The following is a 23414-nucleotide window of genomic DNA, read 5'->3' on the forward strand; positions in this document are numbered from 1 at the left end:
ATCTTCAGCTCGAATGAACATGCTGTTCATTTTCATCAAAGCATGACTTCTAAGCTACCATAAATAAAATACACAAGAAACGAGTAAATCTTTTTCTTACAATAATTACTTCTACATTAAAAAGTCACCATCATCTTCAGATATATCGAAAATTAGGACTCTGAATCTTACTATTTTCTAGGCTTAGTGAACCATCTTGCACGGGCCGATAATCTGTAACTTGGAGCTCTGACCTGCACGTCTTGGCAGGTGTCACACAGTTTGACAGGTAGGCAACTGTGAGATATGCATTTTTAAAATTTAGCATTTTCTATCAAAACAGTCTGAAATCTCTTAAACTCTCCATAGTGACCATATTTGTGCAATGCTATAGTCACGTAGTTAGAAGAGAGGACACAAAATACTGTCTGGAAGATTAATTACAGTCCATGTGTTCTTGGTCTTCAGTTTAAACAATGATGAGCCCAGGAAATCCAATTAAATACATTGCTGTAAGTAGAAGAGTTGGTCGTAAGATAGAATGAGAAGCCGCTACACAGGGACAGTCTCAACCACAGGTGACTTGATGCACTCCTCGTGCAATCTGCTCTTTTCTGCAAGGCTCAAAGGGTTTTCAGCAGGATGCTCTGAAATGTGACTGTCACTATTCAATGTGGAGACAAACCCTTCCTGGGAAGGGCCTTTCAAGTATGAGTGAAATTCCACTTGAGGGAGATTGGACCTATGTTCTGGATATAAGGTATTACAGGGCACCCCACCATCATTTTCAGAAGAGGAGCAGCACACGATTACAGAGGGGTTGGCAGCAGGGTAGTGGGAGGCACCATACGCCTCTTCGGCTTGACGGGCATAGTCAGCGAATTGCTCTGGGGTCATGGTATAAGGCACCAGCGAAAGGGTACCATTTTTAACAGTATCTCTTTCAGAATAGTTCTCAGAGATCTGGCTCGGAGCCCCTGGAATGTGGCTATCTATTTGGTAATACAGAGTAGAGGAGTTGGCATAAAAAGGAGTGTTTTTTGTGTGGCTTTCATGAACCGCAGTGCCATCCGAATAACACAGCACAGAAGGAAGAGGGACAACGTCAGCATGGGTTCCCAAACCTTCCACAAAGCTGTCACCTTTGTCATCATCGTCATCTTCCTCCTCCTCCTCTTCCTCCTCCTCTTCTTCCTCCTCATCTGACTCGCTGGGGGCCAGGCTTTGTGTGCTGGAGTCGGTGACTCCACTGCAGAAGCTGCTCCCGTCCTCCTCCTCTTCCTCCTCCTCTCCTTGGCAGTCCAGTTCCTCAGCCGACTGCAGGTGCAGCACTGCGGCCTGGGGCTCAGTTTCAATCTCAAAGTTGTCCGTGATCGCATACTCTACGGAGTGAGCGACGGGGCCCATGGAACTACTGTGAGCGCTGATCTCACTGTGGCAGCCATTCAGGGCGGGAATTTGCTGCTCTCGGTTTTTCTCCAGTTCAAGTTTCATTATTGTGTGCAAGAAGTGAGTCCGGACACGGATGGGATTAAACTCAATCCTACCTGCTGTGTTACTGCACCCTTCTTTTGTGCAGCCACATGGGAAAGACATGCGATCCACCTGAAAAGGAAGAGCATGGATTAGCACCATGGAACTACCACAAAGCAAATGAAAACCCAGGACCTTTCAACCACTTTTTCGAATTAAGTAATCCACTCAATCTCACTTATGTCAGAGCAAATGACACTCAAATTGCAAGGAGAAATGAAAAGCAGGAAGCAAAGACTTAAAGTGTAGCAATGAACTACTTTTAAAGCCTGTATTCAAAGTAGCAATGGGTTTCAATTTCATTGTGGCATCCACTGCCTTCCTGACTCACTTCTCTGCTCCCTCCTTTGTCTTCTTCTTATGCATTGAATTGTGACTCTATTTATTCAGTAATTCTACCTTTGCTCCGAGTTTGTTTTCCTTCTGCTGCATTTTGGCTCACCTGCTCAACTACAGACAAGCAAACAGACTGTCCTCTCAAGCTACTTACAATCTAACAAATATGACGCCCTAGGCTAGTTTCTTTTTCACCTTTACTTGTTATAAAACAAACTCCACCACCGCAGATATCAATTGTAAATCCATAGCTTGTCAGCCCCTGCCCTGGTCCAGTTTGTTCATTATGAAATGAAGGAATTGGGAGGGTATACTTAACATGTTTATTTCTAATAGCAAGAAAACATTGCAAGGAAGAATTTTAGATCTCAGGCCAGTGACTGTCCTGCTATTCCATACCACCTATATTGAGTCATTTCTCTATACCCTATGGATAGAAGAGAAACTACAAACCCAAATGTTCCAGTTATGGTCTTCTTGGATATATATCAAAAACCAAAATGAGCTGGTGTAACAACTGAGTCCAAGAGGAAATAACTTCAATTAAATCAGCTGCATTTTGGGCTGCCCTTTACATTATACCTTGTATGTATAACGATTTTGTGAAGGCCCTTGAATTATGTGTGTTTTTTTTTTTTTTTTCCATATGAGGAACTCATCCTATAAAACCTGACTGATGCTTTCAGGAGTGGCATATAACGTCTTTCTCCAGATGTTCTGAAATTTGAACCCTCACCTGACATTTGATGCCTGCCAGGCTGCAGGTACACGTTTCTGGATCACAGAACAATCGGCAGTCACACCCACAGTCCTCCCGTGACAAGCGGATGGCTCTCAGCTCGTGCTTTTCTTCCACGTCTATCTTCTTCACTCCAGAGGCTCGCAGCAGGGCTCGCCGCTTTTTTGTCGGCAGGGGTTGTAAAAAGAAGTACTCATCCACCTCTGTGTTGTCTAAATCAATATCATCATCAGAAATGTCATCCACCGTCAGAGTGCTAGCTTCTTCGGACTCCACTGTGCCGTTTTTAGTCATCTGGAAATGCAAGGAGGTAGGTAAATAAGCGCTGTCACCCGGGGTAGAGTCCAAAGCCCCACTTCAGTACTGCTGACAATGAGCTGTTATGTATCAAGTTCCCATTACCAGTCTGTGTGTGTTTGAGCACGACCATTTACTTTTGTTTTTCTCTTTAGGAAAAGTCACAGGAAGGAAAACAAAGGTGTCAAAATGACCGGTTTGTCAGAATGACAGGTTACAGATTAACCTCCTAATGTTAGTGGCTACAGCAGAGCTTGAGCCAGTACAACGTGCATATGATCAAGGTTACAAACACCCATCCCTGAAAGGTGTCTTTATGCTTGGCTTGTGGACGGCTCTGAGGCCAGGAGAAATGTTTCCTGCTTCGGCAGTGGCTGCAGCTGAGTGGAAGGCATCACCACCTTACTCAGCAAACATCATGTCCTTGAAATAACAAGGTTGTCTTTTGGGCTGCAAACCATGCACACAGGAAACAGAGTTGAGCTGCACTGTGCTGCTGGGATTGCAAATACAATTATCACCCAGGACACACCAAGGAGGGCTTGATATGAAGCAATTAGTCAGTCCAGTGTGCTCCCAGTGAGACAAGGGCACAGGGAGGTGCTGGCAAGTGCTTACCAACCCACAGCTGAAACAATAAACTTGACCCTCAAAGGAGTTAACCTTTGCCCAAAGTCAGGTCTTCTGCATAATGGCTCATGTGGTCACTTACTTCTCACAGTTATAACTGCTATGCTCCTATTTATAATTAATCTCAGTAAGCCCTGAACCAGCATTTTATTTCATGCTATCACACCACTACCTATTGGGTCCTTTACAAGAAAGCACTTAGAAAGAGAAATTCTCTGAATAGATGTACAAGATACATTTTCTGAAGAATAACCCTGGAATAAAGGCAGAAAGATAAGAAATAAACCATGGAAATTATTAATATAGAAGCTACTTATTTTCTTTTAATTTTTCTTCTATTTGCATGTAGTATGTGTGATATATGTGTGTGGGGGTATTAGGAAAACAGTGAAAATACTTTAGAGACAACAGACATCATTGTATCATCTTTATAGAAAAAGCCTGTATTTATATCAGAATCTATTACTGGACAAGACCTTCATACTGGACAATTCTGAGGGTATTAAAGAACAAAGTCAAGACTAGAATTTACCCTCTAGTACAGAGACTTTCACAGAGGGAACAAAGAAGATGCAAGTGCATAATAAATACCTCACAAAGGGTCCCTAAGGTATACTTTCAAATGCTCCCTAATTATGTTTTTGAATATTTAAGAACTTAAATCTGTGATCTTAGACCTTTTATTTTAGGAGGGGGAATGTTGTTTCTTGGTATAACCCACAATTTATTTCCTCTTCATATTTCTTTATGTTGGTTAAACAACGATACTCATCACTTTGCAGTTATCACTTACCAAAGCTATATGTGTCAATCCATAACGATCTATAAACTTTGCGTGGAGAATGGATTCTGTGACAGTGAAGCTGAACAGGGAGCTCCCTTAACTTCAGTGCCACTCTGATGTACTTACATTTATTTTAACTAATTCCCGGTTTGCCTGTGTGAACATCAGCAAGCTACTGACTAGGCCCATGTAGACACTCAGGATCTGGGCAATATGTGTCTTTCTGATATTTCCTTCCTACCCAATCTTTGTGTTTGAAAACACATGTTTTTTTTGTACATTAACAACAAAATCTACCAGTTTAATATGGGGAGGGATAAATCTTAAAATCAATGGATGCCATCCTGCTTGGGGCTTGTGTGCTCAGAGTGGGTGAGGTACAGGCGTGTTTGGTTCATGTGTGCTGGGACCAGAAGGCAGCAAAAACCAAAGACAATCAGAATCTATTAACAAGATAAGAAAAGACAGCTGACTGGCTGGCAGGAGATGAGCCACCCCTCCCACAGCCAGGGCCCAAGTGTAACCACAGAGGAGCTGGTGGGATGTGTGAGAGCACTGCTTCGATGGTGAGTCTGACCTACCGTGCCAGGGTCATGGAGACAGACACTGAGGCTACTCCAAACATACAAAAGCAGAAATCCAGAGGCTGTTGAGAACACTGAAGTAGACTTAAAACACACCCACCAAGGCTCAGGGAATTTTGCAAAAGACATCACAGGGAGGAAGGGGATACCCAGAGGCACTGCACCCCCCACCTCACTGACTGCCTCAGCTGCTCTCACAACCCCATGGTGAATATAAGCAATCACACTAAGGGGACCCCTCAGTGGAATGGGGATAGGGAGGAGGACCATGATGGTAACAACACACGATGTATCCATACAAAGTTCCTACTTAATAATAAATCTAAAACAATGATGATTGCTGTCATGAAATCTAAAAATCAAGACATTGTGAGGCCAGCTGTGATAGCACAAGCCTGCAATCACAACACTTGGGAAACTGAGCAAAAGGATTGCAAATTTGAGGCCAGACTGGGCTATAAAGACTGGTGAGAGTTTACTTACCAAAGGGAGGAACAAAAGGCAAAGATTTTAGCAAACAGATCTATGAAACATATAAATGCATATCAAAAAATTTAGGGTAACAAACAACTAATTGGGATTCAACCCTTCCAAATCCTTGTATGTCAAACTCTTATTTTAGTTTATTCTAAATATAAATGCACATAGAAATAAAAACAGGTCTCTTATTTTTATATTATTTAATAAAAAATTTATAACCTGAAATTCCTTCACATGTAGTACTTCATATTCAATACTTCACACACAATACCCACTGTTTTCACTTTTGATCAAGAACCTACAGAAACTGTCAACTGTGTTTTCAAAACCTTACATAATGTTGAAGGCATCTAGCAAGGCCTTCTCCTGACCACTACAAGATCATTCCTCATGAAGATGGGACATTCTGGTTCACCTTGACCAGCTGAAATATCCTTCTGATCTCCCAGTTTTGGTTGGTATATTGTCTGCCTTAGTTATGAAATTTCTCACAGAATTCAACTTCCAGGAACAAGAGTTTATTTTACATTACTGTTTGAGGGGTCCAGTTACAGCATAACATGGCAGGTATGGCCCAGGGAGGGTGAGGTTACTTATTCAGAACTTTGTAGATAAGAGAACAGAGAGCAATGAGTGCTGGCACTCAGCTTGCTTTCTCCTTTGTCAATTTTTATTCAGTCTGGACTCCATCCCTTGAGAGATTACCTTCTACATTAGGTTGGGTCTTTCTACTCTGATTAACCTTCTGGAAACTTTCTCTCAGAGGTGTATTTTTTAGGTGATTCTAAACCCAGTTAAGCTAACAATGAAGATTAGCTACCATAGTTACCGGAGATATGGTCTCAATGTTGCCCTTGTCCTCCAGCCTGTGCCCATTTCAGTCTTTAAATCTAGTCCCAAATTGCTGACCTTAAATGCTTTTTAAGATTAGAGTTCTACCCACAGTACTTTTAAATGTATTTTCCTTATTTGTGAGTAATAGGAAGAAAAATCAATGTGCTCCCTATTTTTGCCCACCCACTCGCATTTACTATGCTCTCAAGATCTGGTGCCAAGAAAGCCGGGGGTTCTGCCAGGACTGCTTCATTTACCCTTGCCAGGATGTATACTCCATGTCTGTCTCCATCTACAAGAACTTTTTTTTTTTTTTAAATTCTGGCATAAGTGCTACCTTTAAATGTGCTTTTCCTACCTGAAAATAGAATCACTGGATTTTCAGACTTTAGTTTGTTAAAGAAGAGTTCTTATTTTATAGATCAATGGATCCTAGATTTGTTGTGACCTCTTCAAGACAGACTTTCAGGAACCAGTTGACTGACTCATTTCAGTATGGTTTTCCCTACATCTCACAGATTATAAGGTTCTTATGGTACTAATTCAAGACTGGGACTCTACTCTGATTTAAACATAATATGTCTAATAAGTTATTCACTTTATAAAATAGCATACCCAGTAACAAGTACTTTCAGATATGTTCTCTCTTTTAAGGCGACTTAAAGCCAGGGATGGCAATCCTTACCAGCTATGCATCTGATGAAAGACTAATATATAAAATACTCAAAACCTTAAGTGCCACAAGTCAAAATCACCCAATCAACAAATGTGCAAATAAACTGAACAGCTTGAAAAAGAAGAAATACAAATGGCCAATAAATGCATGAAAAACTGTTCTATATTCTTAGCCACTAGAGAAATGCAATTACATTGCATTTCTACATTAAGACTCTGTCTCACCTAGTAAGAGTTGTTATCATTAAGAAAAAAAAAAAGGCACTCAAGGATGCATGGGAAAAAGAACCTCTTATATACTCTTGTTGAAAATGTAAACTAGTGTGGCCACTATAGAAATCACAGGCAAGTTCCTCAAAAAACTACGATAACATGACAGTAACAGGCTCCTGTGTAGGAACCTGCAGGACTCTAACAGCATACATACTCCAGAGGTCCTGTGCATTCATACTTGCTGAAGCTCAGCTCATCATACCTGAGATATGAACCAGCTTCTATGGTGTATCTCTCAACGGATGATTCGCTAAAGAAAACATATCATATGCACATAGTGGAATTTGATTCTTTTGTTAAGAAGAATGAAGGTAAGTCATTTACAGCAGAGCATATTTGTGTCCATGTGAGAAAAAATGCCAGACTTAGACAAATTTCACATATTTTTTCATATGCAGAAACAATTTTTTTTCTCTCTCTCTGTGAGTGTGTGTGTGTGTGTGTGTGTGTATGTATGACATGAAAGTAGAAGGAATATGTCTGAGGAATAAGGGATCTAAAGGGAGGAGGTTGGAGGAATAAAGGGTAATGGGTAGAAAACAGTCAAATGTAGGATATTTTCTTTCATATGCAGAATCTAGATTTAAAAAAATTTTTTTTGTTGTTACTTTTTATTTATTTGAGAGTGACACAGAGAGAGACAGAGGCAGATAGAGAGAAAGAGAGAATGGGCACGCCAGGGCCTCCAGCCACTGCACACTAACTCCAGAAGCATGCACCCCCTTATGCATCTGGCTAACGTGGGTCCTGGGGAATCGAGCCTCGAACCAGGGTCCTTAGGCTTCACAGGCAAGCGCTTAACCACTAAGCCATCTCTCCAGCCCCAGAATCTAGATTTTTATCTATCTCTACACACAATATGAAAGCAGAATAACTATTTGGGAGAATGAAAGAGACTACAGGGAGGCAGGAGGGTTCAAGGGAAGCTAGTGGGCATGAATATGAGAAAAATATAATGATACACACATGAGAAAATATTATCATGAAACCCACTACTTTATACATTAACAACACATTAGTTTAGGAAACAGGCAGGCATGAGGACTTGTACCTGTAATCTCAGCACCTGGGTGGTAGAGACATCAAGATTGCAATGTTAAGGTTAGCCTGGGCTACATAAGGAAAACCAGTTTCAAAATGCCACAGGTTAAGACTGCAGCAAGCGGCAGAGTACTTGCTTAGGAACACACGTACACATTCTCACAGCGGCATAAAAGCACCATCAATAATAACGGCTCCTAAAGCTGTTCTTGATTATCTGCATATGCAGCAAAGAGAAGCCAGAAGTGGAGATGACAGAGAAGCTATAGGAGTTGGTATGATGCAATAATAGTGAGATGTTTAATCTGTGGTGCAAGTGCTGTTCTAAGCATTTTCTTTGCATTAGTACATTAACTTCACAACCCCCCCTGCCCCCACCCCCCGTGGATACTGTCATTATATCTGTTTAACTGAAACAGAGGCATGGGGATGACAAATACCTGGTTTACGATCACAGGTAAGAGGGTGGGCATGAGGTCAGTATGCAGATGTCTGACTTCATAGCCATGATGAGAAACCACACACATTTTTAATTTAATATTATCGAGTGGTCTTTTATGTTTATTTTACCTTTGGGGGCAGGCACGTACCACATTAGTTACTAGGTATACTGGCACATAAATATGGTTCTTAACCACAATAGGGAAATAAGGAAACAAAATCTCCAGTAACTTTTAGCCTCATTCATAAGGATTTCTCAGTTTAGGATTAACACAAGGCATTTGAGAGGACATAGGAGGCACCTATGAGAGGTTTGACACTGGTTTGAAAGGAAGACTTCCAGGGGAAGCTTAAATCTAAAGATGGGCCAGCGGCAGTCACACAGCAGAGGCAGAAGGCATTAGTCACTGTTAAAGGCCTGATATCCATCAGAACACAGTGCATTCATTACATACAAATTATCCAGGTACTTAGACTCATAGAATGGCTCTCTGTCTTGGCCCATAAATAGTGAAAATAAAAAGGCACTTCCTGCAAAGCCAAAGGACCCAGGTTTGATTCTCCAGGATCCACGTCAGCCAGATGCACAAAGTGGTACATGCATCTGGAGTTCATTGGCAGAGTTTGGAGACCCTTGTGCACCCATTCTCTCTCCCTCCCTCTCTCTTTCTCAAATAAATAATACTGTTTTAAAAAGGAAATAAATAGCAACCCTTCAAAATGTTGCCTGTCTTTTTCTCCTGTGTGCTGCTAGGACCCAGTGACTATACTGGACTTGAGACTTCATTCCTGACCTACTATGTAAACTTGTTCAGATTCACTCTCAAAATTGGAACACAGGGCTTGGAGAGATGGCTCAGATGTTAAAGATGTTTACTTGCAAAACCTACCTACCTCAGTTCAATTCCCCAGTACCCATGTAAAGCCAGATGCACAAAGTGGCTCATACATCTGGAGTTCATTTGCAGTGGCCCTGATATACCATACTCTCTCCCTTACTCTCTCTTCCTCCCCTTTTCTATCCCTCCCTCCTCAAAAATAAAGTAGTTTAAAAAATAAATCAATAATTTGTTTTAGAACAACAGAGTTTAAGCATTTTAATTTTGCAAATATGCACCCTTGATAAATTTTAGGAGGAAATTCTCAAAGCCCAGTGTAGGAAACTATTTTGTCCATCTACATACACCTGCAGAATAGATACAGCCTTATGCAAATTAGTGGGTGATTCTCAGCCTGCTTTGAGTCAAATACAGTAGGTCCAAGGGAAAAATGGCATTCAACTTTTCCCCAATATTATGTGGTAGATGAACTCCACTATCAATTTCAATGAATTGAAATGTCTGATGCATTAAGTGCTATAGAATAACCAATTCAATGCATCATCCAGAAGGAAATAATGCTGAAAATGTAGTTTAACTAAAATGCTAAAACAAAGCAAAAGCTAAAAATGTACTTCCTTTCAGCACTTAAATAATGTGTCTAAGTAGTAAAGTCTTCTTGTCCTTAAAGAGTTATCAAAGCATAGAAAACTAAAGTAGACTAAGACTGTGAAAAGTCTAATTCAATTCCACAAACATGGGCGGTTACCGATTATAATAAAAGAATGGTGATGTTGAGAGGGACCTTAGCTGCCGTACTCTGAACATCAGTACTGAGTTTCATGCTTGTACCAATGTTGTCTATCTACCAGACAATTTCATGAAGTACTTTTAAAATAGTTGGGAAGATTGGAGCTTACAGAAGGTAATTTGCTCATCTATCTACATAGCTAATTTGTGATGCTATTGAGAATCAAATTTACGTTTATTTGAATCCAAACCTTGAGCCAAGCAGGCAAGATAAGTTTGGAGGAAAAATCCTTGCAAGAGAGGCAGAACATTTATGCAGAGGAGTGTGTGGGGCTGGGGTAGGGAGCACTGGACAGCAGCCACAGTCTAAGCACTGACCTTATGCAGATGCAGAAGTGGGAGCGGAGAGAAGGGCAGCGCACGCTTCCTCTGAATTAGCTCATTCAGAAATAAGGGATGTGACGCAGGCAGAGAACACCGTTCAGACAAGAAGAGAACGGAGCAAGCTGAAGAAATGACACCTCACCAGTGGGCATTTCCCTCGGGGTCTATTTTATGGGCCTGTGGAGGCCGCTGTGTTGATGGAGACACTTGGCCGGAGATGACTGAAGCAGCACGCACTAATCTGTTATCTTTTGGTTTTCTCAGCCTACCCGTTTACTTCAGGTTGTGTTTCACTAGTATAGTCCACTCCCTAACTTCATAATATGTTTTGCTGATTGAGTTCATGTGTATTTCCTCTGTCATACTGTGAACACACTGAGAGTGGCTTGATGTGGACTGTAACCTTGGCAACTTGGAATTGCATATCTCATATAATTACTAAATATATTTGAATGAAGGAATTTTCTTAATCACTGTGTTACACTAGTAGATACCATAGTAGGTCTGGGGCTTTTAAATGGACAACAGTTCTGCTGTATACAGACCTTCCAATCTGCTGAATGGGAGCTATATTAATAAATAAAAAAATAAATAAATATTATTTAGTGTTGTAAGTGCAAACCTGAGGTAAGGGGACAGTGAAATAATACTCAATTGTTTTATGTAAGAACCCCCAAGCTCAGATAATTTATGTGCCTACAGTAATGAAAAAGCTTGAAGTAATAATCACTCATTTGAATGTGAGGAGTAACAGGAAAGGAATTAAATGATGATCAAAATGGAAATGAACTTTTTAAAAGGCTAATTCTGGGAAACAATATTCTAGAAAGAATTATTTAAACAGATGGTCCCAGTACAAGGAATAAAGGAGAACAGTGAATATTAAACTACTGCCTGGGTTCACCAGTGATGAAACATCTATTTTTCAAAGGAACTCCATGTAGAATCTCAATATATAAAAGGTGAAAATGGACATCAGATGCACAAAAGCCTGCGTTTTCTTCCCTGGTGGTCCTTGTTCCCAGACCCTGTGGGTCACACGTGGAAAGCCCAGAGCTGTTGTCAAGAGAATTTATTACTCATATTTCTGAGATGAGAAACTAAGCCTAAGAGTTTCTCATTCCAGACAAAAATTCCATATGAAAAAATAATAAAAATCTTTATAATTTTCTCATGGAAAGAAGAAATGCAATGTATACAATGACCTGACTAGTGAAAATGTCTGTAGGAACAGTGGCTCTTGGCTTCCTTTGCACCATCACTGTGTTCAGGAATGAGCCATGTTGTGTTTATGTCCTGCCGGAATCAGGGGCTCTCCCCGGCATAGATTCTCAGCAGAGGCCATGGCTGGGTGATTTAAGAAATACTCCACTCCCCACTTTTCCTCTCAAGAATGTCTACTCTGAAAAGATATCTCAAACTTAGTCATGGGAAGTTTTAAATTCATACGATGGATGAGGACCTAAAATGCAAACTTACTGAACATGCAAGTAACAGTATCATGTTTACTGCAATGCAGCAATGCTTTCTTGATTGCTCCATGTCTAGAATTAAAGAGGGCTCTTGACCTGGAGATATAATATTTTGATTTATAGTGTGATGTTTATTGGCTTAGAAGAATGGAGTTTTGTGTTTTCTTATTTGGTTTGCTTTTTAATTACTACTAGTAATATGAATAATTAAACTTATCAAGATCCTAAAAACTACTCTTAACTTTCTGTTCACCCAGGGAAAGAATGCTCCCAAGTCAGAAGAGGACAATGTAATACATTCCTGTGTACCAGACAACTCCTATTTGGTGTTCCAAATCAAGGACCATGAAGTGGATGTGGTAAGTAGCATTTATGGGCAGAAGGGAAACCAATACAAGTACCTGAAGGCCACATCCTAGGGGATCAGTGGGGGGAAACAGGGATGTTCACATCTATAGAACAGAAACAGGCAGCAGCCAGAAGCTGGTCAAATACTTGTATGCTTATTAGCGCTGCTTTCAAACACTTGGAGTTTGGAAAATGAAGAGGTTTTTTGTGCCTAGAGAGCAGAATTGAAGTCAAATTTCGAATAACATGGTAGCAGGGTTCCTCAATGTTTTCTAACATCAAGGTGGCTAACATGAAAAGTGCCATTTAATAAAGCAGGGTGCTGTGGGTCACCAGAGATGGCAATTACAGGCTAGAATGCACAGGCCATAGTATCTACTAATCAGAGCTCCTGTTTATTTATGTTGTATGCATTCAATGACTCATCTCTAAGATCTTTGTCAAACTAAAGGAAAACATGCATAAAACTTTGATGGTCAAATTTTATAGTATACTTCTTCAGTATATTAGCAATTGCAGGTGGTAAACTGAAACAATTTAATTATGCTTCCAAAGAGCTTGTTCTGCTTCCCTTTAGGAATTTCAACAACCTGCACCAGGTATGGCAGCATACACCTGTAACCCCAGCTACTTGGGGGGACTCAAGCAGTAAGATTACTTCAGCCCAAGGTAGTTAAAATAGTGAGACCTTCCCTCAAAAAACAATTTAAATTTGAAATCATAAAAATTCCTTGGAATCCATGTTACTACAAAAGTAGGAAGAAAAGATAATAACAACATGTGATACATTTTGTTTTGAACTCTTCATTGGCTCTTGTGGCTTAGACCAAATTGCCTCTTTCCAATTGCACGCTAGCAAATATTCAAATAACTAGCACTGTTGAAATACAAAATCCTCAATGGTGGTATTTGCCAAGTTCTGGAACTTAAATACTCCCTTGCTATCAGGTAAGCTGATATAATTTTCCATGAATTAAAAAAAGGCAATGTGGGCTGGAGTGATGGCCCAGCAGTTAAGATGCTTGGCTACAAAGCCCAACAATCCAAATTCGATTCTGCAGTTCCCATGTAAAGCCAGATGCACAATGGCACATGCATCTACAGTCCGTTTGCAGTGGCTGGAGGCACTGGTGCACCCATTCTCTGTCTCTCTTCTATCTCTGCTTGCAAACACATAAAATAGAAAAAAAAAAAATAAGGCAATGTGTCTTACATAGGAAGAAGGTAAAATACTTGATTACATATTCTAACTTGTCCATTTCAACTAAAATACTTGCAATATTTTGAAAGAACACATTCTTAAATATATTACACATGCACAGAATACAAACCAAGCCTGCCAGTCTCCATCACTTCGGTTAGGTACATTTTCTTTCTAACTGTCAAAATAGGTTGTACATATGTACACAGGACAGAGCAGGTACTTGGCACAGCACAGTTTTCCATTTGGTGCCTAAACAGGCATCTAGTTAAGGATGTATTCTGGAAGCTTTGTGACTAAGCATGCCCTTTAGTAATCCCTGCAGGGTCTAACAGAGACATTCTGAAGGGATAGTGGAGTTCAAACATATCATTACCTAACACACATCTAAAAGAAAACTACAGTATTGAAGACAAAAAAAAACACATCCCAAAAGGTTGAAATGCTGAGTGTGGCAGTTAATCTTGATTTTCAACTTGATGAGACTTAAACTCACCTTGGAAATGTTTCTGTGAGTATGCCTTTGAGGGAGTTTCTCGGTTAGATTCCGGAGGTGGGCTAGGGTCCTGGGCTGAACGAAAAGGAGAAAGCGCACGGAGCACCAGCTTTCATCGTCCTGCACTTCCTGAGTGTGGACTGAGTGTAGCAGCTTCTCTAAGCTCTGCTGCCACTCCTTCCCCACCATGTGGGCTGAAATAAGCCCATCCTCCCCGAAGTTGCTTCTTGTCAGGCATTTGGTCACAGCAACAAGAAGAGTGAATGAAACAAGGGGATTTGAAATATCATTCAGTCATTGCTTAAAATTGCTGAGTCCCATTTACTCCCCAGTACATTTAGATTCTTTACCTGGAAGATTAGTGCCAAGACTTCTGAAGAGACACAAGAAGCAAAGCTACAGTGAAGTGGACAATTACAGTGGTGCATGGATCAGTCACTAAATAAAAAATGTCATAAATCAGATTTTGGCTGAGAATTACAAAGAGTTTTTTTTTCAAATGTTGATTATGTTTGGAAATGGGAGCCAACAAGCAATGAACACATAACTGAAAAATTAAGAGATGTGGATAACCCTAAAAAGCAACAGAAAAGGTAACAAGAGCCTCAATCTCAGAGAGGATAGGAAGAGCCAGCTAGGTGCACAAGCTCTGACAAGGAGAGGCCATGGAAGTTGCGGCAGCTAAGCTGTAACTTTCCCACAGCAAGGTAGGAGAGCCTGTGTGACAGACCAGAGGAAGGGGCAGCAGGCCCCAGAAGAACCTGCAAGTGGCTGCCTAATGCACAGAGAAGTGGAAATAAAGGCTCCGATTCACAAATCTAAGCACATTTTTTGGGAAAAGAGTATAGTATTAAGATGACTACATTGATTACTATATAGTGTATGGCATGTTTGAATGGGCTTGATAGAAAGAAAAAAGAGATTGTACTCTGCAATTTAGAACTCTAAAGCTAGCTATTTCTTATAGGAACATGCATTTTATCCAATCAGTTATCTCCACTAGTTAGTTATTTATAGACAATGTTTAAAACATTCACAGCATCAGCAATAAAGGTGTACCTACCTAGAACCCCTAAGTAAACTTGAATTTGTTCTACAAATCTAATTGTCTATGCTATTCTTTTGTTATCAATATAACTCACAGCTCCGGAGATGAAGTACCAAATAAGAAGCACTTTTATAAACAAAACCTATATTTCTATTCTTAGTTCCAAAATATTTATTGTAAGGAAATACCTAGAAGTAGGTGTGTATATGCCTTCTAGTCATGAGGAGAGGATCCATTATATAAATGACTCCTTTGTTTGGATCCTCAGTAGGGATACTCTTGAAAATCACAAAGACACAATGGTTGAGAAATGTCTCTCTCTCTCTCTCTCTCTTTATTTATTTATTTAAGAGTGACAGACAGAGAGAAAGACAGATAGAGGGAGAGAGAGAGAATGGGCGAGCCAGGGCTTCCAGCCACTGCAAACGAACTCCAGACGTGTGCGCCCCCTTGTGCATCTGGCTAACGTGGGACCTGGGGAACCGAGCCTCGAACCGGGGTCCTTAGGCTTCACAGGCAAGAGCTTAACCGCTAAGCCATCTCTCCAGCCCCTCTCTCTCTTTTTTTAATTTTTATTTGTTTTGGTTTTTTGAGGTAGGGTCTCACTCTGGTCCAGGCTAACCTGGAATTAACTCTGTAGTCTCAGGGTGGCCTTGAACTCATGGTAATCCTTCTACCTCTGCCTCCCAAGTGCTGGGATTAAAGGCATGCACCACCACGCCCAGCTTATGTCTCTTTACTTTTAAGACTATAGTTTTTCGTTTGTTTGTTTGTTTGTTTTTTGAGGTAGGGTTTCACTCTAGCCCAGGCTGACCTGGAATTTACTAAGTAGTCTCAAGGTGGTTTTGAACTCTCGGCGATCCCCCTACCTCTGCCTCCTGAGTGCTGGGATTAAAGGCGAGTGCCACCATGCCTGGCATGTTTTTATTTTTTTTTTTAAGTAAGTAAAATAAACAAACCAACCAGCAACAACAAAAAACTACCCAGTTCCAGGTCCAGTGAGGTACCTGATTTCTGCAGCAAGGGTTTTAGGAAGGTCCCGTGTGTAATATCCTGCCTTCTTGGCGTCCTTACTCACAAGGCATCTCATTGCCACTCCCAGGGGACCATCTTAGACAAGGTCCATATTGGCAATGTTTATCTTTTTCTTTTTCTCTTCTTTCTCTTTCTCTCCTTTGTTCCTCCTGTCCCTCTCTCTCCTGGATCTTATTATGCAGCCCGTCATTTAGCCGCATTTCCCACCACAGAGGAATTTATACCGAGAAACAGATGCCATTTTAAAAGTGAAATTTTGATTGGGTTGGGATATTTCTCAGTGGTTAAAGGCACTGCTTGCAAAGCTTGCTGGCATGGGTCCAATTCCATAGCACCCATGTTAAGCTGGATGCCAAGTTGTGCATGTATCTGTGATGCCAGTGTGCCTAAGACCATGGGGGGCAGAGCCAGGAGGTTGTGAAGCACACGTGTCAGCTACTCTAACATCTGCTTACAGTCTGGCACTTTGTTTGCAGCAGCCTGATACGCAGTCTCAAAGAAGGTGGAACACAGACACCTCAAACTTGCCCTGTGACCTCCACATGCACACCATGGCATGTGCATCCCCACCTTCCACACACGATCGCATGCACACAGATACATGAATAAATAATTTTAATGTGAGCCTTTGAATATTAGAGTGAAAAGTTTGGATAACTAATGTTTTTATTAGCTAACTTGGGATTTTGCTTAATTAACCCTTGGACAAAAAAAGTCAATTATATATTTTTATAAATCATAAAATTTGGAACTACAGTGACAATATACTGGCTTGTCCTCTCAGAATTTTTAGAAAACCGATCCACATTGGTAGACCACTTAGCTTCCTGTAATAAGTCTCCAAGTGTGTAAGCCCATTGGGGCTAAGCCCATGCCATGGCAGAACCCCCGTAGCCCTTGGCTTTGGCGTTCACTTGGAAGCGGTGATGACAACAGACAGCTGTGCTTCCGTCCTCACCAAAGTGGACCCTGCATGCTTTTCATTTGCTAATAAAGCACCAAGGTAAGAGAGCCCCTCAGATGACTGCCTCTCAACAGCCAACATAAGCATCATTTCAAAATGAATCAAAATAAAAAATGGCACTCATTTTGTTTCTTATTTTTCTGCATAACTTTCTGCCTTAGAGACAAGAGCACGAAAATAGCTGGACACAAAGGATGGTATCAGAACAGGTCATTGCCCACGATGGCAAGGTTCTGTGTGGCTTGTGGCTTGCCTTAGTAGTCACCCTGTGAACATCTACCTCAGAATTCACCAGTATAAGGTTTTTGGTTCCCAGATGGTGTTACAGTCTCCCAGCTATTGAAAACCATTGCACATAGCACTAAGCCCCAGAAAAGGATAACATCTGATGGGTGCAAGGATTGTCTTTCCCAATTCTTAAATGGGATAATAAGTCAATTTAATGATGAGAAGCAACAAAGTAAATCATTCAGTTTTACAGTTAGCAAGCCAGTTATTTAATAGCTTTGTGCTTTTCTCCCTGAATTATAAACATATTACGGTAATTTAGCTATCCCACTGGCTCTTTGTATTAGAATAAATCATATTTGTAAAATGCCGGGTAAATCATGTTCACTTAGTGATTGGCAGCTATTATAATTGATCTACCAAGATGTAAACTTGGAGAATTGCCTTCATCTCTGAGGAGGGTGCATTTGATGTAGCACTATGCAATAGTGAATACCTATGTGATTGATGAAGAAAAGGTGTTAGGTCCATTTCCAATGGGGGGGGGGGGAACTACTGTTTTTCTGTACCAAAAATCAAAAACAGAAAAAAAAAAAAGTAGGAAGGGAGGGAGGGAGGGAAAGAAAATAAAGAAAATAAATGAAGGGCTCTTCAGACAGTCCACTGTAAAATACAGTGTGGCTTGTGAGGGAGACCATGAAGAGGGCGAGCTTCAGCTCTCAGGGCGTGGGGTTTTCAGAGAGCAGCCCACGGTTCACCTTGAGTTTTAGAGAGTTCAGCTTCTCCTCGCGGAGGTGCTCTCGGAGCATCTCCCGGTGCAGCCGCTCCTGCTCCCGCGCGAACTCGCCCAGGCTGTACTGGCGCACGCTGTTGTGGCGGCTGGACATCCCCAGCGTGCTGCCCCCCTGGCTGGGCACACTCGTGAAGCCCTGTCTCCTGGTGAAGTAGTACACGGTGACACAGCTGAAATGCACATTCTTGGTCCTCAATCGCTTCTCCCTCTTGAGGATGGAGGATGCTGTAACAGAAAAGGAACTCAGTGAACACCCAGGGCAGCAGGTCTCAGCAAGGCCAGGAAAACAAACACACCTGGCCCTGGATCTCTCTAGGATCCTTGAGAACGCGGAAACTATTACATCCCAGCGCTGGCAAAATTCTTTTCTAATTTCCTTTCTTACATCACTTTTTCCCTAGGAATGCTAGAAGGACTTTTTTTTTTTTTTTTCAAGGGATTCTATAATAGCAGTCTAAGCAAACTTCATGGGAGTTGCCAATTAGTTTTGGAATCAGTGGTAGAATTTAATTCCTCATTTACCCTAATCCCTTGAGTTTTGGTTCTATGACTTTTACATAAGTTGTATTTTATTCTAATCTGAAAAGACACACCACAGAGTTCCTCACACCTTGGATCTTATTTTTAAGAGGATATTTGACATTAAAAAATATGAAAGTACAATTACATAGGAGAGATAAGTTCAAATGTTTTACATTACAGGACAATAATTAGATGGTGCAAAACATTCCATATTTTATAAAGAACAAAGAATGAAGTGTTCGTAGATTCCCAAGACAAAGTGACAAATGCTGAAGATGGAAATGCTAATTACTGTGATCTGATAATTACACACTACATACATGTACTGAATGAGCTCACTGTTTCCTATGAACATGCGCTATTATCACATGTCAGTAGAAATATATTACTTGTTATACTGAAAAAAGATTCTAAATTCTAAAAAGCAATAAAAAATACTTTAAAATGGCTCCCTGGCTCTACTTAGATATTTTAACAACCTATATCTAACATAGTTTTCATTCCAGTTAGAAAAAAGAACTATCCCACTAATAGTTTTATAGACAGTGGTGTTTTAATCTAAGTACTACAACAATTTAAAAAAATCATGTAATATTTCAGAACTGGTTTCTTTAATCATTTTTTTAAGTAATGAAACTGGTATATATTTTTGATGTATACAACGATGCTGTTTTATTATCTTTCTAATTCTTTTATAGAATACTTGTTTGAGTGAGAAAGAGGCAGATAGAGAAGATAGAAAACGGGCATGCCAGAGCCTCGAGCCACTGCAAACGAACTCCAGATGCATGCATCACCTTGTATATCCAGCTTTACATGGGTACTGGGAAATCAAACCTGGGTTCTTTGGCTTTGCCAGCAAGTGCCTTAGCCACTAAGCCATCTCTCCAGCCCCACAATGATGCTTTGATACATTTTGGAATTGCTAAATCCAGCTAATTAATGTATTTTAGCTTGCATATATTTTTGCCATGACCAGAAGCCTGTGGTGAGCTACAGGGACAGAAAAATGCATCGAGAATCAAGAATTCCTACTATGGTTGAATAAAAGAAAGCCACAGATGAGTAACCTGACTAATCAACATTGGAAGTCCTTTCATTTCACAGCAAAGCAACCAGCCCTAGGGAGTGCGAGCGACTTCTGATACAATTACCAGCATATAGTTAAACTTAACTCCAAGAGCTCCAAATTGGATGTCATATGATAAGATGTTTTCCAACTGGGAAGGGAAGGGTCCAAGCAGGGAGAAAGAAAGACTCATACTTGTCTGGGTTGAATGGTATTTCTTTCATAGGACATGTTGACGTCTGAGCTCCAGCATCTTGGAATGGAACCTCATTAGGAATCAGCATGTCATAGATGTAATCAGGTGAAAAGGAACTTATTGGAATGAACATTACTACAGTAGGGCTGGTGGCTTTATAAAAAAGTAAAATTGGAACACAGAGAGGGGGGAGCCAGGAAAAGTGGCACACGGGCACAGGCCATATAATGCCTGGAGCCACCAGAAGGTGGAACATGCAAGGAACAGCCCTTCCCCGAGGGTTTCAGAGGAACCTTGGTTTGACAGCCCCTTGATTACTTTGACCTTCCAGCCTCTAGAATTGCCAGAAGAGGCCTGTGCTGTTCTTAGCAACTCAGACTGTGCTACTTTTCTATGGAAGCCTCAGCAAAGACTCGGGTTCAGGTAGAAAAACAGTGAGGGAGAAGAAATTCTTGCACAGCAAAATAATAGTATTATTAATATTTATAGAAAGAGGTTGGCAGGATTAATGTCATCTTGGGGGTTTATTTGTTCAATCAGTATAAATTGAGGGCCTACTATGTGCTTCAAACACTCTCTAGATAGTGAGATGTATCATTGGGAAAAAAAAAACAGAAACCAAACAAACAATGATGCCTTCGCTGGTTATAAATTCCCTTCTAGGGAGGAGACTCAGACAGAATGAAAGACATGAAGATTAGAAAGTTAGAGAATTATGATACTAGAGGGCAAACACACCTTCTCTCTCTCTCTCTCTCTCTCTCTCTCTCTCTCTCTCTCTCTCTCTCTCTCTCTCTTTCTCCCTCTCTCTCTCAGTAACTGTTTCACTTACCTGGAAAAGATTTGCAAAAAGTAAATGCTTTCAGTCATGTACATAATTTATCCTTTTATTTATATAGATATTCATTGCAGCATACATGGACTCCTGACAGCAAAGGCAGTTTGCCACTTTGATTTAAAATCTCTGATCTGCTTTATAACTGTATGCTTAAATCATCTCAAAGCACAGAAGAATCTGTCAGCGTGTAAAAATGATCACCACAGAAAGCAAAACCCGAGAATCTGCCCAGTAATCTGCCACCAGATCTGACAGCCTCATGTGTCAATGCCTGACAGCAAGTTAAGTAGACCCTGTGGTGTCTAGGTGAAAACCGTCCTCCCTTCCTGCTCTTGACATTACAATGATGCCTGCCCTTAAGACATTATCTTTCAAAGCCATGAGTATACACACAAGGAAACGAGGTTTAATGTACTAACTTCAGGTTATTATTATAAATACCTCTGAAAATTTTGTTTACTTTTTAGAAAATTAGTGAATCTCTAGACAAGTATTTTAAATAATTTATTTAGGCTTATATCATTACTTTTATATTTTAAGAATTCCTAACCCTTTTGGATGAATCTATTGTGATACCCTTTCCCCAAAAGCCAAATAGGTTGTAATATGATATTGCATGGTCTTGAGGATGAAAATAGTGGCAGAGAGCAGAAGCTCTCAGCTAGACCCATGGCATGGCCAAGCTTGTCAAAGTACGCATGGCATAGTGCTTCCTGAGGCTTGTAATTCAAGCATGTGATTATGATTGCTTTAATATTTGGATATTACAAACATCAGTATAATGACAATCATCCAAAAGCCTATGGAACGAAAGACTTTGAAATACTCTAAGATCAGCCTAATAGAGATCATATTCAGTGTGGTTTTCTAGAATTTAGGAGCTGAGCAGGCTTCTCTTGTCGTGATGATATCAGTGCACTAGAATGGGCCACAATGAGCCATCATCTATCTCCTCCAGGCTTCACCTTGACTAACATCATGACATCAAGTCATAAAGCTTTGGAAAAAGAGATTCACTCTGCTGCCTTAGGGACTCTAAAGCCTCCCTGATACACAAAAGCAGTCATTTGTGCCCTTTACAGGATGAATGAACTCAACTTTCTGTGTCAGCAGAGTTAGCTTTACTGCGATGAAGTCGAAACCAAGATAAAGAGATGAGAATGTGCTTTTTATTACTGCTTCAAAAAGTAACCAATTTTCATGTTCCATACCCATTTTAATGTCTTTCAGCTTTGTTTCTTTCACTCCAACCTTGATGCAAAGTCCCCAAGTACAACACCCGATCTACTTCCAGGACACATCCTGTGTGTGCCATCGTGACCGGTCTTTTAGGCCATACTGAGGTCACTGTGCAATGATCAACCACCACAGCAACAATATTAATTTCTACCAGTTAAACAGTACACGGTGACTGGCATCAACAATCCTTAAAATTTAACTGTCTGAAAAAAATACTTTAAAATCAATGGAGGAGCCAGGGATAGTGGCATACACCATTAATGCTAATACTTGGAAGATTGAGGAAGGAGGATCATTTTGAGTTTGAGGCCAACCTCAGGCTACAGAGTGAGCTCCAGGTTGCTAGAATGAGGCTAGAATGAGATATTGCCTCAAACTCCCTCCCCTCCAAAAGAAGAAACCAATGAAGGGCTGGAAAGATGGCTTAGTGGTCAAGTGTGTGTGAGCAAAGGCTATTGGGACTCCCTTCACAGAGGCTCAATGGAGCCATGAGGAAGAACCATGGATTGCAGTGGAGATTCCAGGAATTTTTAGAGATGTCAAAACTATGGGACAGCTGTCAAAAAGTACTGCTGGCTTGGGATGGAGCTTTCCTGGGCTGTAAGCAGATGAAGGGAAATAATTAGAACCCCAGAGACTTCGTCATTGGTTACAGATGTTGGATTTAGAGCTGCAGGATTTGATATTTGGTTTTTATTTTTTTAAATCTTATTTATTTGAAAACAGAGGGCAGTGGGAAATGAATGTGTGCACCAGGGCCTCTTGCCACTGCAAACAAACTTCAAACACATGAACCACTTTGTGAATTTGGCTTCACATTAGGTATTGGAGAACTTAAGCCATTAGGTTTACCAAGCAAGCACCTTTCTCTATCTCTTTAGCCCCATTTGTTTTAGATCTTGTATTGGTTCAATCTTTCCTTGCTATGCCCAATGCCATTTTTTGCAAAGTGAATTTATACTCTGTGTCATTATGTGTTTTTGGTTTTACAGGCCCCGTTAAGCAACCTTGGACTCTGAGGATGTCTGAATAGTGTAGGGATTGATAAAGGGGGAAAAAAAAAACAATGGGGATATTAAAAGCTGTACTGAATGCATCACAATTTACATCACAAATAGCCATCAGTTTATGAGGGCCAAGGGCAGAATGTGGTTTGAACCACATGTCCTCAATAAACTCATGTGTTTTGAATGCTTAGTTCACAGCTGGTGGAATTTTGGGAGGAGAAGCTTGTTGCAGGAGGTATGTTTTGGGTGCCAGGTTAGGTGTGTTATATCCAGCTTCCCCTTGCCAGAGTTAGGCTTACTTCCTTGGTGCCGTTTTCCACTTGCCGTGTCAGAGGTCTGTTCATGCCACGCTTCTCCCCCTCCACTATGAAACTGCCTCC

The 23414-nt window shown here is 40.7% G+C and overlaps 1 protein-coding gene across 7 annotated transcripts in view; it reads right to left on the bottom strand.

Annotated features, from left to right (window-relative positions):
• Csrnp3 (cysteine and serine rich nuclear protein 3) overlaps positions 1–23414 on the bottom strand; it is a 220441-nt gene that overhangs the window by 6178 nt on the left and 190849 nt on the right. For all 7 annotated transcript variants that reach the window (XM_045147084.1, XM_045147082.1, XM_045147083.1 and 4 more), the window contains 3 exons: positions 18129–18388; positions 2585–2881; positions 1–1584 (listed from right to left, as the gene is read on the bottom strand). The exon at positions 1–1584 is cut by the window's left edge and continues 6178 nt beyond it. In XM_045147084.1, coding sequence (XP_045003019.1) covers positions 532–1584; positions 2585–2881; positions 18129–18388 — 1610 coding nt within the window. In that variant the 3' untranslated portion in view covers positions 1–531. The remainder of the gene's footprint in view (positions 1585–2584; positions 2882–18128; positions 18389–23414) is intronic.

Source organism: Jaculus jaculus, chromosome 4 (assembly GCF_020740685.1).
Source record: "Jaculus jaculus isolate mJacJac1 chromosome 4, mJacJac1.mat.Y.cur, whole genome shotgun sequence".
NCBI lineage: Eukaryota > Metazoa > Chordata > Mammalia > Rodentia > Dipodidae > Jaculus > Jaculus jaculus.